Source organism: Microcaecilia unicolor, chromosome 11 (genome assembly GCF_901765095.1).
Source record: "Microcaecilia unicolor chromosome 11, aMicUni1.1, whole genome shotgun sequence".
NCBI lineage: Eukaryota > Metazoa > Chordata > Amphibia > Gymnophiona > Siphonopidae > Microcaecilia > Microcaecilia unicolor.
This window is the reverse complement of record NC_044041.1, coordinates 169,923,965-169,939,859: the sequence shown is the minus strand read 5'-3', so window position 1 is coordinate 169,939,859 and position 15,895 is coordinate 169,923,965. Positions and strand designations below refer to the sequence as shown.

Below are 15,895 nucleotides of genomic sequence, written 5' to 3'. Positions count from 1 at the left end.
AGAGAATATGTTCTCTGCCACCCAGAAGTCTGAATAAACAGGTCTCAGCTGTACCAGCCTAACAGAGACCAAGAACCGCTTGGGGATATCTGACAGGCAGTCACGCTTCAAAGAGCTCTGAACTGGGGCCCCAGCACCCCCTCTCCAGTTCTGCAGGTCTTCAGATGGTACTTCAAAAGCAGATGGTCGGCTCTCTCCCTGTGAACAGCTGGATGAAGACTGATCCTGTTTTTACAGTTTTAATTTAGCAATCACTATTTATGGTTTCAAGTGTTAATTAGCACAAGCAGGGTTCTGTGTGGCCCATGATTCTTCTACCCCCATCCCTACCTAACACAAGGAGTAGCCTGAAGCCTAGGACTGCCAATCCCCAGACTGGAAAGCAGTGAAGAGATCACATTTCCACTGCATTGATTCAAGTGAAAAACAATTCCAAGTTCAAAGGTAAAAATAACTATATTATTCCAGGGTCACAGTACGACACTATGCACACATGTATGGATTCACACATATGCAAACATGTATACTTATGGACACATACATACTGATATAGATTCAAATACACAAGTAGATTTGATCAATGTATTTGGTCCTTATATTGTACTCTGCCTTCTCTTGCCTTCCCTAATCCAATACAATTCTTCAGAGGGAAGGGATATAACCAGGAGGCAAATGGCATTCCCCACCCCAATTCCATCCAAACACACCACTGAGTAACAGGGCAAGAAATGGTGATTCTACCATGTTATCCATTCAGCAAGTTTGGGGATTTTCTCTTCTTTGTTTAAAGTGTCTATTTAACAATGAAATCTTGTGATTCCCTTCCTGTCCTCAATGACAGATTCCAAGCAGAAAAGGGCTTTATCTGAAGAGTGGCTGCACCCCTCTCTTGTCCCCAGTACACAGACACAACCTGCTATCACTGCAATACTTCTAAGTATAAGTCCCTGTATAAGTCGTTGGTGAGGCCCCCACCTGGAGTATTGTGTTCAGTTCTGGAGGCCGTACCTTGCTAAGGATGTAAAAAAAAAATGGAAGCGGCAAAGAAAAGCTACGAGAATGGTATGGGATTTGCGTTGCAAGACGTATGAGGAGAGACTTGCGGACCTGAACATGTATACCCTGGAGGAAAGGAGAAACAGGGGTGATATGATACAGACGTTCAAATATTTGAAAGGTATTAATCCGCAAATTAACCTTTTCCGGAGATGGGAGGGCGGTAGAACGAGAGGACATAGTTTGTTACCTTTAGATTGTAAGCTCTCTTGAGCAGGGACTGTCCTTCCCCATGTTTTAACTTGTACAGCGCTGCGTAACCCTAGTAGCGCTATAGAAATGCTAAGTAGTAGTAGTAGTAGTAGGACGTGATTTGAGAGTGAAGGGGGGCAGACTCAAGAAAAATGTCAGGAAGTATTTTTTCACGGGGAGAGTGGTAGATACTTGGAATGCCCTCCCGCGGGAGGTGGTGGAGATGAAAATGGTAACAGAATTCAAGCATGTGTGGGATAAACATAAAGGAATCCTGTGCAGAAGGAATGGATCCTCAGAAGCTTAGCCGAGATTGGGAGGCGGGGCTGGTGTTTGGGTGGTGGGGCTAGTTCTGGGCAAGACTTCTACGGTCTGTGTCCTGAAAATGGGGCTAGTTCTGGGCAAGACTTCTACGGTCTGTGTCCTGAAAATGGCAGATACAAATCAAGGTAGGTATACACAAGAAGTAGCACATATGAGTTTATCTTGTTGGGCAGACTAGATGGACCGTGCAGGTCTTTTTCTGCTGTCATCTACTATGTTACTATGTTAAGTTGGTTTCAGGTTAATAAGGAACAATTATTTATTCCATCAAAAATCCTAGGACTAGTCGACACTCCATGAAGCTAGTAGCAGATTTAGATCAAGTTTCAGAGGTTTTATTTCCCAAGGGTCAATGCACTAGGGTCTTCCGCAATGGATAAGACTTCTGCTTCATAAGTCCATCTCCCACTCTCCAACCCAATGTAATGGAGTCTGTCCTGCCACAGTTGACTCTATATTGCTGCTTCGCACTGCCACAGTAAGCAGGTTCAAGCCTCACAAGTTGACACATCCTGCTGCTGACCTCCAGCAGGACCAGCCATGAGGAATGAACCTGCAGCTCATTTCCAAAGCCAAAGCAGCAGGAGACCAGAAGCCAACCATAAAGTGGGGTAAGTCAGAGGCAGGGCTAGAACTTCACAATTTGATAGTGCTCCACCTTGGAAGCTCCGATTAAGCTGTGGAATTTGTTTCTGGAGGATGTGCTCAAGGTTACTAGTTGAATTTTAAAAAAAATACTGGTACAAGTTCCTAGAGAGCAGACAGATTTGCATGTCTCCATATCATACTTCTGAAAGTGAACAAGGATCTGCATGAATCTTCTAAGTGACCTGGACTGTTCATATGTGATACTTGACTGGAATTAGTGGAACAGGATACGTTGAAGCTGAGGTCTGCACCGCCATATTACAAATGTTAGGCCCAAATTTTCCTTTAAGTATAAATGCTACTAAAGGAAGCAGCTCAGAGTCCTTGTTTGGGTTTCTTTACTTCTCCTTGACCCAGCAATTTCTTTCTGCTCCTTTGGGCTTCCAGCTCAGTTGGAACCATGGCTGGGGGTTTGGACTTAAGTGGCACCTATTCTATAAAGGAAAGTAGGTGTCTTTAAAGAATAGTAACGTAACCTAGTATAGACATGCTATTAAGGGTGAGCACTTATATCAGCTATAGAGCTGAGGCAAATACTAGTGTCTAAATGCCAGAGTGGAAGAGTGGCCTACTGATTAGTGAAGTGCCCTGAGAACCAAGTCTGATTCCCACTGCAGCTCTGGGCAAGTCACTTAACCCTCCATTGTCCCAAGTACAAAATAAGTAAATCCTATTCCTCTTTCACTAACATACAGCATTCTACAAGTTACCTGAAGTGTGTGCCCCTCCTTCGATCCACCAAGACTATGCTTACCTGTAAAAAATATGTGCAATGTAAGATATGAGTGTGTTTATAGAACAGTGCTTAGGTGGATTTTTTTACATATATGCAAATATGTACACACATACAGAAGGATATGCTGGTATTCTATTCATTTATGTGTGTATTTGGCACATAAACGTAAGTGCCTTATTTCTTGACTTGCCCCCATAAGCAGTGGCATAGCTACAGGTGGGCCTGGATGGGCAAAGGCCCACCCATTGTTGACTCAGGCCCACCCTGTGGCAGCACTTCACTCCACTCTCTCGCTCTCCTCCTCTGGTGGCCTGGCAACTCCCCCTCTTTTTGAACCCTCTGTCCCTCCTCGGTGTACCCCGAGATGTTTATTCTTGTCTTTGAGATACCGCCTTATCAAAGTGTGGTCAAAGCAGTTTACAGTTAAAATTTTGTATAAAATTCTCAGAAAAGAACACCATTGAATTGAAAGGAAAGTTCACACACTCATCCTTAAAATAAAAGAGGAAGAAAAGAGAGGAGAAAAATGAGGTGGTGGGGGGAGCAATTCCTCGCTGGTCCTTCAGGGTACCCTCAGTTAAGAACTATGTAATCCATAAGCTAATTCAAAATAGTATACTTTAGTACCACTTAAATTTCAAAAAGGAAGGCTCTGATCTAATGTAAACGGGGAGGTTGTTCCACAATTTAGGGGCTAAGAAAAATGCGGCAGATGTTTTGGTGCTTTTGTAATGGGCTTTCTTTGGACTAGGAAGAATGAGGCGACGGCAGCGATTCATATTCGCTGCCTGTTCTGGCCCCACAGGCTTCTGTCTGCCATGTTCCACCACTGAGGAAACAGGAAGTGATGTCAGTGTGAGCAGGATGCCGTAGAGAGAAGCCTGCAGGGCTGCAGCAGGCAGCTGCTGCCACTGGTGACACCTCAGAGGCACATCAGGGAGGGACAGGGGGTCCAGATACCGGTCCGCAGGCAGGGGTTGGGAGAGCGATGCAAACCTGGAACAGAGTGGGTGGAAGGGAGGAGAGAGGGAGAAATGTTGGATGTGGGAGTGGAAGGAAAGATTAAAAAAAAAAATCAAACCCAAATGTGTACTTCATATATCGGGATGGGGAGGGTGGGGGGTGTGAGAAGATTCTGGCTACCGGTGGGGGGATGGGGAGTGAGGTTGGAACCCACCCAAAACAGCACGTCTGGCTATGCCACTGCCCAAGGGTCTTCATTTGCAATTAACAGGGCATTTTCCTCTCCCAGTTCTCATAGCTTCCTATTTCCCAATGCAGCTGGAGGGGACTGTGAAGGCTGCTAACCTACCAACCTTTAAAAAAAAAAGATATCATCACTACACCAAGGTTCCTTCCACAACCCTGCAATCCTGGGCCATGCATCTGTCCTTTAGGTGTCGCTATATCTCCCCAGAGATAAAAGCACTGCCATAGACAGTCCCATCCCATCCAAAGAGCAGAATATCTGAACAGGGAATCAAACCCAAGTTCCTCCACTTGGTAGGACACAGCACAATCACTAGTCCCTAGTTATTAAAATGTTACACAGCTTGAGATTGACTGAAAAGTCATTGAGGTTTCCCTCCCCTCCCTCAAGACACTAATCAGCCCATTAAAATGATAATAAGAATAATATATAAAACCCCATATGATTAACCAAAGCTGCTGCCAGAGGAGGGGGAAGGGCAGGGAAATGTTTCCAGGCACAAGATTGTAAGGGATTTATCTTTGTTCTTTTTTAGGCTGTACTTTTTATTGAAAACACACAATGTTTCTACAAACAGTAACGCTGAACAACTGTAAGTTCAATTTTCCAGGTTTAAACTCCTCCCCAGCCCCCACATCTGACAATTTTTTTTTCACCATTATAAAACTTTAAAATCTAAATCTGAGAAAACCCCTCCCAGGCTCCAGCTGGCATAGGGAATATGTAATATTACCAGAATGAGTCAAAGGACTAAAAGAGATCTCATCAGGTAAGGAGCACAGATAATCCGTGTCCACTTACATTCACAGGTGGCTGGGAAAGTCCGTTTCCTTAACATAACTCACCCTATGGGCAAGAGAGACAGACCTAGATCTGAGAAAAATGAATCTCCTGAGAGGTTTCCAACTCCTTAGCTGTTAGATTTTTCTAAAATGCTATCCACCATTGTGTAACAGATGGAGCCTCCTCCAGTCCCCAATATGTTTGTAATAGTTTTAACAGAGCCCCACTCACAAATGACTTTTTATATCTATTTCCAGATGCTTGCAAAATAAATCATCTGAAAGAATCAGCTATGCTGAAAGGTTGGAGAGATGCCTTTGATCTTTCCAAGACACCCAAATTTTTCTTTCCAAAAGCAGTGAATTAAGGTTCCATGCTCTTTTTCTTTTTTGAACATTTGATGCACACACCTGCTTTTGAGCTATCGTTAACGCTGGAGGCTCTACTCTGAGATGTTTAGGGTCCCCTCAGGAATTCATATATGTTTTTTTTTTTTCACTCAACATGATAGTCTGTGAGAACAGTCATACTCAGAGATGCTGCTTTCTGTTCTCCATGTCCTAGATATATCAACTAGTTCCACATTCCAAGTGTAATTCCTTGAATGATGGTATAGAGAGAGGAATTTAGCTTATTCTTCTAAAGGTGCAACTTTTTAGGACCTCCCAGATAATCCTTTAAATAATAACTAACTCATTTAACATCTTTCCCTGACTGCTCTGGCAAACAGGAGCTGAACAGCATTCTGGGACTTGGTGTTCAGCCACCAGATCCCACTCTTGGCAGGTCAGGGATGGTATGTTAATCATACCGGGATATGAACCCAACCATGAAAACCCATTCCTCCTGCCACCAATCTCAAGCACAGGTTGGCTTCAGAAAACAGAGCTCTCCTCTAGCTCCAGCCCCTCCTGAGATGTGCCAGGCCATGATTTAATTTGACCCCGCTTCTTCTTTGCTTACTTGCCTCTCAGACCCCTAAAGCAGACTCTCTTACAGGTGACTAACCCCCTCTTTCAGTATTGAATCTTACCAGAGTTGTTATAAAATTAGAATTCTCAGTTCTCTACCATGAGAGATGATTTGTGAAATAGCTTAAATTCCAAGCAGGAATCTTTACAAGCTAATCAAGAAAAAAAGATCTCAAGGGCCTGCCACTTAGTGATTCTCATCGAGAAAACAAGTCTGAGGTTTTCTGATTGGATGAGAAAACTGGGTGGTGGATTAGCTAAGCCCCAGCAAGGCACAAAGAAGCCTAAATGTTACACTGGAGTCTCCGGCATAATTGGGAGCAGGAGACCAATGTTCCTAAGATCCATCAAAGATCATCCTTCTTCCGACTGCAGCCGTCACACACTCTCACTGGGTGATGCCAGCCCCGGGAAGGAACAGGCCGGCGCTGCTGAGAGCAGCTGTTGCAAAAGCCCTGCCCACAAGCCCTGCAGTGATGCTTGGACATCTTGGGGGTGAAGTTTATCCTGCATTGCTGACAGTGGGTGATCTCTACATCAGAAACCCAGTAGCTAGGTCTGGCTGCATCCTTCACAAAGCCTGAAAGTGGAAAAGAAAGAAAGAGTTTAGGAAAGCCAGTGACACACAAAACCAAGCAAATCCAGGACCTGGATTCTAATCCCACTTCTGCCACCATTGCTGTGTGGTTTTCAGCTAGTCTCTTAACCACAGTGTATTCCAGCAAAAGGGTGCAAACGTCAGATGTTAAATATTGGGATTAAAAAGAGATAGCAGACAGGAAGCTTAGCAACCAACTTTTCAAAATGACTGAAATAAATTGCTTTTCACTGGACACAGTGAAGGAGTTTGTTAAACATTGGTAGTGCTGAAGCACCTATATCACTCACAAAGCTGAAGGGTAACAGAAAAAAGCTGATCTTTTCAGAAAATCTAGAATGTTCTCTTGAATGAGTTTGCCCTTTCATATTAAAAGAAAAGCGTGTTTCTTTACCAAGTGGGTAGTCTACGACTGTAGACACAGCATCCAAGGTGCTCTGGGCCACCTCAGTCACTCTCCGAGCAAGGAAAGCTGTTTTTTCTTCCCTAGGAAGCGCTGCTGGAGACACAAAGATACATTCATTTCTTGATGCAACTCTTCCCTTGCTATACCTCATTCCTTGCAGCAGGCTCTACTCCTGCACCTCTTTCCCTGCAGCATCTCCCCTCACCTTAACTCCATGCTGGGACACTGGGTCAAAAGTGCCCCACCTAACACTGTGCTGGGATACTGGGTCAAAACTGGCTTTAAAAGAACAGCATACCCCCCCCCCCCCCCCTCTGCAATGTTGGCTATAATAGGTCACAGGTGACTCAGAATAATGAATCCATCCCCCAACACCATGCTAGAACACTCAAGGTGAGTGTAAACTGCTGGTCCACCAGAGGCGCTGTTGAGTCCTTAAAAGATTCAGGGCTTATGCCCATAGGCATGCTGCTGCTGCTGCCATCACCCCCTTCCCCTCCCCCACAACACACAAATAAGTGACTTATGCATCTTCTCCCCATTAAAAAATGTCCCTACAATTATGGTTTATTTATAGTTTAATTAAATTTGCTATATCACCCTTCGTGCAAACATTATAGGGTGATTACGTATATAGCTGTGTGCAGGCAGTGTATAAGGAGAACAGAGAAAAAAAATGTACATTACTCTTTCACTGTAACCTGCTAGGAGCACGCTTGATTTGAACCGGCAGACTACAAATTCTGTGAAATAAATGAAAACAGGCAATTTCCTGATACCTACAAGCACCCAATGCAAGCTTTTGGGCTGGCTGGAGGATATGTTCTGAGAGAAGCAAATTAGCTTTGTACCAGATAATGCCACACCAATTAGTTAAATCCAGGAGTTTCCTATTTCTAAATTCTCTCTGTGGGATATTTGCGTAGGTCCTGCTACTCTGAATTGATCTTCAGATCTTTTACATTCGTTAGTTCATTTAGATTCACTCTCAGCCTTTGTTGTTTCTGGCTTTTCTCATTTCTTCTTCATTTTCTCCTTCAGTGTCCCTCTTTCTTTTTTTCTTTTATGTTTCAAATGCCTGTCTTCCTTTTTTTTCCCCTCTCTTTTCTTTACTCTTTTGTGCTGCCTATCTTCTTCCTTCTGCTCTTCCAATTTCTCTCTTTTCCAGCTTGCTCCTAAACTCTCTCCTCCCTCACTTTCTGTATTCTCTCTCTTCTCCATTCATTCCTGTTGCTTTCTCACCCCCTAGCCCTTCCTCCTGCACTCTCTGATTCCTACCTGCCTCTTGCCCTCTCTTCTCCTGCAATCTAAAAACATAGAAACATGATGGCAGATAAAGGCCATGTGACCCATCCAGTCTTCCCATCCTCCATAACCCCTAACTCTTCCTCTTCCTAAGCGATCCCACATGCTTATCCCATGCCTTTTTAAATTCTGAAACAGTCCTCAACTCCACAACCTCCACCGGGAGGCCATTCCACACCTCCACCACACTTTTCTACTCAGGAAATTTAGACTACCCCAACTTGACATTTCGTCCTTTAGATTGTAAGCTCTTCTGAGCAGGGACCGTCCTTAGTTATTAATTTGTACAGCACTGCGTAACCCTAGTAGCGCTCTAGAAATGTTAAGTAGTAGTAGTAGTAGTAGTAAATAGTACTTCCTTAGCCTATTCCCTCTTAACTTCATCATATGGCCCCTCATTCCAGAGCTCTCCTTCAGTTGAAAAAGGCTCTCTTCTTGTACATAAATGCCCGAGATATTTAAACGTCTCTATCATGTCTCCTCTCTCCCTCCTCTCTTTCAGCATATACATGTTGAGGTTCATAAGCCTGTTCCTATAATTTTTGCGTTCAAGACCGCTTACTAATTTTGTAGCCGCCCTCTGGACCGACTCCATCTTGTTTATATCTATCTGTAGGTGAGGTCTCCAGAACTGCACCCAGTACTCCAAATGGGGCCTCCCCAGAGACTTATACAACGGCACTATTACTTCCTTTTTCCTGCTGGTCATGCCTCTCTTTATGCACCCAAGCATCCTTCTGGCTTTGACCATCGCTTTTTCTACCTGCAGCACACTGCACTCTCTTCCCCCTCCTACTTCCTTCTGGGTATCATCACCCCTTCTCCATCTTCCAGCACTCTCGCCTCACCCCTTTCCCTTGCATTGTCTGCCACCTCTTTATCCAACTCTTTCTCTTTGCCTCCTGCATTCACTTAATTTTTCCGGCTTTATACAGGTATCCTTGCTCATCTTCCCTTGTGAGTGCTTAATCAATTCTCCTATCTGTCCTGCCAGTTTGATCTCTAACATCTATATAATAATTTGTACCTCAGGTTCTCTGGCTGTCTGGGTTTGTAACATGTTGCTGACGTCAGCTCGCCTCCAGCGTTCCCTTCCCTCTCACTATCCCGCCCTCGCGTAGAGACGAAATGAGGTCAGAGGAGGGCGGGACACTGAGAGGGAAGGCAAGGAATTGCTGGAGGCGACGCGAGCCCAGCCTGCCTGCCACTGCTCGGACCTGAGGTAAGATGGACGGCTTACAGGCAGGGCGGCAGGAAGGACAGAGTCACTGGCCATGGGGGGGGGGGGGGGGAGAGAAATCACTGCACATAGATGGGATGGGAGAGCAGGGCAGAAGCAATCGCGGGGCACGGATGGGAGAGGAGGGCAGGGCAGAGGAGAATGACTGGACATGGAGGGGAGGCCAAAATCACGGAACATGGAGGGGAGGGGAGAGGAGAATCGCGAGACCCGAATGGGAGGGCAGGGCACAGGAAAATCGCTGGACATGAAGGGGAGGGCAGAATAGTGTGACACTGAGGGGAGGGCAGGGCAGAGGAGAGGAGAATTGATGGTCATGGATAGGATGGGAGGAGAGGAGAGGAGAGAATCGCGGGACACGGATGAGAGGGCAGAGGAAAATTGCTGGACATGGGAGGGGATGGGAGCTGAGGGGAGAATCGTGGGACACGGATGGGAGGGCAGGGCAGAGGAGAATCGCTGGACATGGAGGGGAGGCCAGAATCCTGGGATAAGGAGGAGATGGGAGGGGAGGGAAGAATCGCTGGACATGGAGGGGAGGGCATGGGAGAGAGGAGAAATCACTTAGACGACAGCCTTCCTAGGGCCCGTTTCATTTTTAGCGAAACGGGCTTTGTGGCACTAGTTTTCAATATTCTTGCTTAATTCTTTCTCCCTAGCAGACTAATCTCTGCTGCTTTCTCTCCTCTTTCCAGCTCTAATCCATTCTCTTCTTCCCCTCATAAAACGCAAGGGAATGACAGGAGGGGAGGGGTTGGATTAGGAAGCCCTGTAGCTACTCTCTGCTCTAGCCTTGACCCCTCACCTCCTTTTTCCTGCACGATTTGAAAGGTAGGGGGTGTGTGGCAGTGGCAAATGCCAGAAGGCAATTTCTGGGTAGGCCCAGGGTGGAATGGGTGGGCCACTATTTCCTTTGCCCACTTCCCCACCCACCAAATGTTAAAAATTAATACTTTGTGGATTCCTAAGCCTCACCAGTTGACGACCTGCTTCGATGGAACCCCAGGGCCATCTGAACACTGTGGCAGTTAGTGGCAACACTCCCAGCTGGCAACCCCCTCCCCCCTCCACACATGCTCAGTTTTCACACATGAAGTGACAATGAGCAAGAACTGAACATCTGAACATGCACTGTGTGTGTGTGTGTGTGTGGGGGGGGGGGGGGAGTCAGGTGTTGGTGGCTGGGAGTACGGCTGCTGCCACAGTATTCAGGTAGTCCTGGGTTCCCAGCGATCTTCAGCTGGCCAGGCTTCGAGATCCCTGCCAGATACCACATCTGCCGCTGCTGTGTGGGCCTGAGCCCAAATTGGGTGGGCCCCTGGGTGTGGGGGGCGAAGAGTGTCTAGATTTGAGTAGTTGTTTGCGCTGCTCTGTCCACTCCAGTCTCAACCCCTATCGTTCCCTGAAGCCTATGCTGTCCTTTTCTGATGTTCGCACTGTTGTACAAAGTATGGTGATATCGAGGTTAGATTATTGTAATTCTTTGTATCTCAGGATGTCAGTTGTGAAAACTAAAACACTGCAGATGGCGCAGAATACTACACTGAGGGTCATTAGGGGGTTCTTGTGATGTGAGCATATTACTCCTGCTTTGAAGCATCTCCATTGGCTGGCTGCCTGTGCAACATAGGATTCATTTTAAGATCTTGTATTTTCTCCATCAGGTTGTGTATGGCAAATTGCATGGTACTTTTGATATGTGATTAAGCTGTCTGCCTCTGCAAGGGGGTTGAGATCTGACTTTACAAAAAAAACTGGCAACTGACTCATTGATAAACATGCACTATGCTTGTACACGAGTAGCCTTTTTGGTTGCAGGTCCTGCATTGTGAAATGCCCTGCCTGGCTATCTACGTTACTGTACTAATAAGTTGCAAGATCCGAGACAACATGGTTTTACCAAAGGGAAATCGTGCCAAACGAATCTCATTGAATTCTTTGATTGGGTGACAGGAGAATTGAATCAGGGACGAGCTATGGATGTAATCTACTTACATTTCAGCAAAGCTTTTGACACGGTTCCCCACAGGAGGCTCTTAAATAAACTGGATGGGCTGAAGATAGGACCCGAAGTGGTGAACTGGATTAGGAACTGGTTGACGGACAGAAGCCAGAGGGTGGTGGTGAATGGAATTCGCTTGGAGGGAAAGATGAGTAGTGGTGTACCTCAAGGATCGGTGCTGGGACCGATTCTGTTCAATATATTTGTGAGTGACATTGCCGAAGGGTTAGAAGGTAAAGTTTGCCTATATGCGTATGATACTAAGATCTGTAATAGAGTGGACACCCGGGAGGGAGTGGAAAACATGAAAAAGGATCTGAGGAAGCTAGAAGAATGGTCTAAGGTTTGGCAATTAAAATTCAACGCGAAGAAATGCAAAGTGATTCACTTAGGGAATAGAAATCCTCGGGAGACGTATGTGTTAGGCGGGGAGAGTCTGATAGGAACGGATGGGGAGAGGGATCTTGGGGTGATAGTATCTGAGGATCTGAAGGCGAAGAGACAAGGCGGTGGCCACTACTACTACTACTATTTAGCATTTCTATAGCGCTACAAAGCATACGCAGCGCTGCACAAACATAGAAGAAAGACAGTCCCTGCTCAAAGAGCTTACAATCTAATAGACAAAAAATAAATAAAGTAAGCAAATCAAATCAATTAATGTGAACGGGAAGGAAGAGAGGAGGGTAGGTGGAGGCGAGTGGTTACAAGTGGTTACGAGTCAAAAGCAATGTTAAAGAGGTGGGCTTTCAGTCTAGATTTAAAGGTGGCCAAGGATGGGGCAAGACGTAGGGGCTCAGGAAGTTTATTCCAGGCGTAGGGTGCAGCGAGACAAAAGGCGCGAAGTCTGGAGTTGGCAGTAGTGGAGAAGGGAACAGATAAGAAGGATTTATCCATGGAGCGGAGTGCACGGGAAGGGGTGTAGGGATGGACGAGTGTGGAGAGATACTGGGGAGCAGCAGAGTGAGTACATTTATAGGTTAGTAGAAGAAGTTTGAACAGGATGCGAAAACGGATAGGGAGCCAGTGAAGGGTCTTGAGGAGAGGGGTAGTATGAGTAAAGCGACCCTGGCGGAAGATGAGACGGGCAGCAGAGTTTTGAACCGACTGGAGAGGGGAGAGGTGACTAAGTGGGAGGCCAGCAAGAAGCAGATTGCAGTAGTCTAAACGAGAGGTGACAAGGGTGTGGATGAGGGTTTTGGTAGAGTGCTCGGAAAGAAAGGGGCGGATTTTACGGATGTTGTAAAGAAAGAAACGACAGGTCTTGGCAATCTGCTGGATATAAGCAGAGAAGGAGAGAGAAGAGTCAAAGATGACCCCAAGGTTTCGAGCTGAGGAGACAGGGAGAATGAGAGAGCCATCAACAGAAATAGAAAACAGGGGGAATAGGGAGGTGGGTTTGGGGGGGAAAATGAGAAGCTCGGTTTTGGTCATATTTAATTTCAGGTGGCGTTGAGACATCCAGACAGCAATGTCAGACAAGCACGCTGAAACTTTGGTTTGGATGCAAGGTGAGATATCAGGGGTAGTAGATTTGGGAGTCATCAGCATAGAGATGGTAGGAAAAGCCATGGGATGAGCTAGAAGGTTGTTAGGCTGTATAGAGAGAGGTGTGACCAGCAGAAGAAAGGGGGTGTTGATGCCCCTGTATAAGTCGTTGGTGAGGCCCCACCTGGAGTATTGTGTTCAGTTTTGGAGGCCGTACCTTGCGAAGGATGTAAAAAGAATTGAAGCGGTGCAAAGCAAAGCTACGAGAATGGTAAGGGATTTGTGTTACAAGACGTATGAGGAGAGACTTGATGACCTGAATATGTATACTCTGGAAGAAAGGAGAAACAGGGGTGATATGATACAGACATTCAAATATTTGAAAAGTATTAATCCGCAAACGAACCTTTTCCGGAGATGCGAAGGAGGTAGAACGAGAGGACATGAAATGAGATTGAAGGGGGGCAGACTCAAGAAAAATGTCAGGAAGTATTTTTTCACGGAGAGAGTAGTGGATGCTTGGAATGCCCTCCCGCGGGAGGTGGTGGAAATGAAAACGGTAACAGAATTCAAGCACGTATGGGATAAACATAAAGGAATCCTGTTCAGAAGGAATAGATCCTAAGGAGCTTAGCCGAGATTGGGTGGCACAGCCGGTGGCGAGAGGCGGGGATAGTGCTGGGCAGACTTATACGGTCAGTGCCAGAGCCGGTGGTGGGAGGCGGGGCTGGTGGTTGGGAGGCGGGGATAGTGCTGGGCAGACTTACACGGTCTGTGCCCTGAAAAGGACAGGTACAAATCAAGGTAAGGTATACACAAAAAGTAGCACATATGAGTTTATCTTGTTGGGAAGACTGGATGGACCATGCAGGTCTTTTTCTGCCGTCATCTACTATGTTACTAATGCAGGACACTTTAAGAAGCTTCTGAAGACTGTTAATATCTGGTGACGAGACTTTTTAACAGTGCTTTTTTTCTGACGTCTGGCTCACCTGCCCACTCCCTTCTGTTCGTGCTCTGTGCTCCCTGAGTTTAAATCTTTTGTTTACCCGAAGTCGCGGCGAACTGGCAGTGAAAGCAGCAGGCAAGCTCGTCTTCTTGTCACTTCCCTTCCCTCTCAGCGCATCCTGCCTTCCTCTGATGTAATTTCCTTTCTGCGAGGGCGGGACACGCTGAGAGGGAAGAGAAGCGACGAGGAGACGAGCCTGCCTGCTGCTTTCACTGCCGGTTCACCACGACTTCGGGTAAACAAAAGATTTCAACTCAGGGAGCACGGGGTGCACGAACGGAAGGGAGCAGGAAGGCAGGGAAGAGAGGGAAATCGCTGGACATGGATGGGAGGGGAGGGCAAGGGAGAGAGGAAAATCGCTGGACGTGGATGGGAGGAGAGGAGAGAGGAGAATCGCTGGACATGGATGGGAGGGGAGGGCAGGGGAGAGAGGAGAATCGGTGGACATAGATGGGAGGGGAGGGAGGGGAGAGAGGAGACATACTGGACATGGATGGAGGGGAGGGAAGGAGAGAGAGGAGAAATGCTGGAGGGTGGACAGGAGAGCAGGAGATAGAGGAGAATTGCTAGACATGCATGGATGGAGGGGTTGGTGGGGAGAGAGGAGAAATGCTGGACTTAGATGGAGGAGAGGGGAGAAAGAATTATTGCTTTATATGGATAGAGGGGAGGGAAGAGAGAGGAGAAATGCTGGACATGGATGGAGGGGTGGAGAGAGAAGTGCTGGACATGGATGGAGGGCAGGAAAGAAAAAAGAAGAAGATGCACATGGATGGAGATGAGGGAAAGGGAAGAGAGGAGAAAAACTGCACATGGATGGAGAAAATAGGCAAAAGCTGGTTCCACGTTATACCTCCTCTAGTCAATTCCACGGAGGAGGACCCAGCTTTTACTTATGGATGTATGGCAAAAAATTAAGAAAAGAGGAGGAAAGTAAAGAAATAAATGGAAAGGAAGCCCTGGAAATGGAGTTAAGAGAACAGATAGAGAGCAGCAGAATCAGAGACTGGGACCAATATGAATAGAAAAACAAAGTCACCAGACAACAAAGGTAGAAAAAATAATTTTATTTTCATGTTAGTGTTTGGAATATGTCAAATTTGAGAATTTACATCTGCTGTCTTATTTTGAACTGGGTATACTGGAGCTATAACAGCTTACAGAAATTATTTATAATGAAAAAAAAAATCACATTTTTTTCCCCTATACTAGTATGATAATGATGTCTGTTTATATGCGCCATGGCTGGTATAAGGGGTGTGGCTAATGTGAGTGTGCCTATCATAGGGGTGGAGCCATATGTGGTGACCCTACCCATAATGAGTACCGGCACCTTTTTTTCTACAAAAAAAGCACTGCTTTTTAAACTTCCTGGTTGCTTGAGATACAGTGGGTATTGTTATTGTTTGGATTGTATAAGAAACTGTGAATATTTTACTGTTACCCTGGGGACTACAGAACAATCTTACCCCTGCCTGCACGGTAGCAGGCCTTGCAGACACGCACTGGGCTTGCTCCCCAGCCCCTCTCTGGCACTGGCATCACCTGGTTGGAACAGCCATAGCAAAATCCTTCACCACAGGCACGACAATGGTGCTTCCGCTCCTCAGGGTCAAAGACCTTCTTGCAGTCAAAGCAGGTCTGCAAGAGAACAACATGCATGAGGGAGAAATGCAGATCGGGCAGGGCTGAAAGGTCAGAAAGCTAACAATGAGAAACTATTACATCACAGCTGCTAAACTAGCAGTTCTAGGAGGGAGATTTTTTTAGCTAGTCCTGGATTTCCTGATGCATTATGGGACCCGCAACACTGATTTCAGCAGATAGAATCTGGAACTATAAATACCACAATGCACTGGGGATGTAATTTCAAAACCAGGACTGGCCAAAGTCTCCCTCCTGGAACTGGGTAACCTGGCACTCATTG

At 46.1% G+C, this 15,895-nt stretch overlaps 1 protein-coding gene across 2 annotated transcripts in view; it reads right to left on the bottom strand.

Moving 5' to 3' along the window:
• Positions 1 to 4,312: 4,312 nt before the first annotated feature.
• The window catches only part of LOC115479531 (zinc finger FYVE domain-containing protein 1-like), a 51,671-nt gene continuing 40,088 nt past the window's right edge, over positions 4,313 to 15,895 (bottom strand). Inside the window, exons 9-11 of one of the 2 annotated variants that reach the window (XM_030217484.1) lie at positions 15,438 to 15,609; positions 6,913 to 7,017; positions 4,313 to 6,500 (exon numbers count right to left, since the gene is read on the bottom strand). In XM_030217484.1, the coding sequence (XP_030073344.1) occupies positions 6,268 to 6,500; positions 6,913 to 7,017; positions 15,438 to 15,609 (510 nt within the window). In that variant the 3' untranslated portion in view covers positions 4,313 to 6,267. The remainder of the gene's footprint in view (positions 6,501 to 6,912; positions 7,018 to 15,437; positions 15,610 to 15,895) is intronic. The other variant, XM_030217485.1, reaches the window with a different exon arrangement.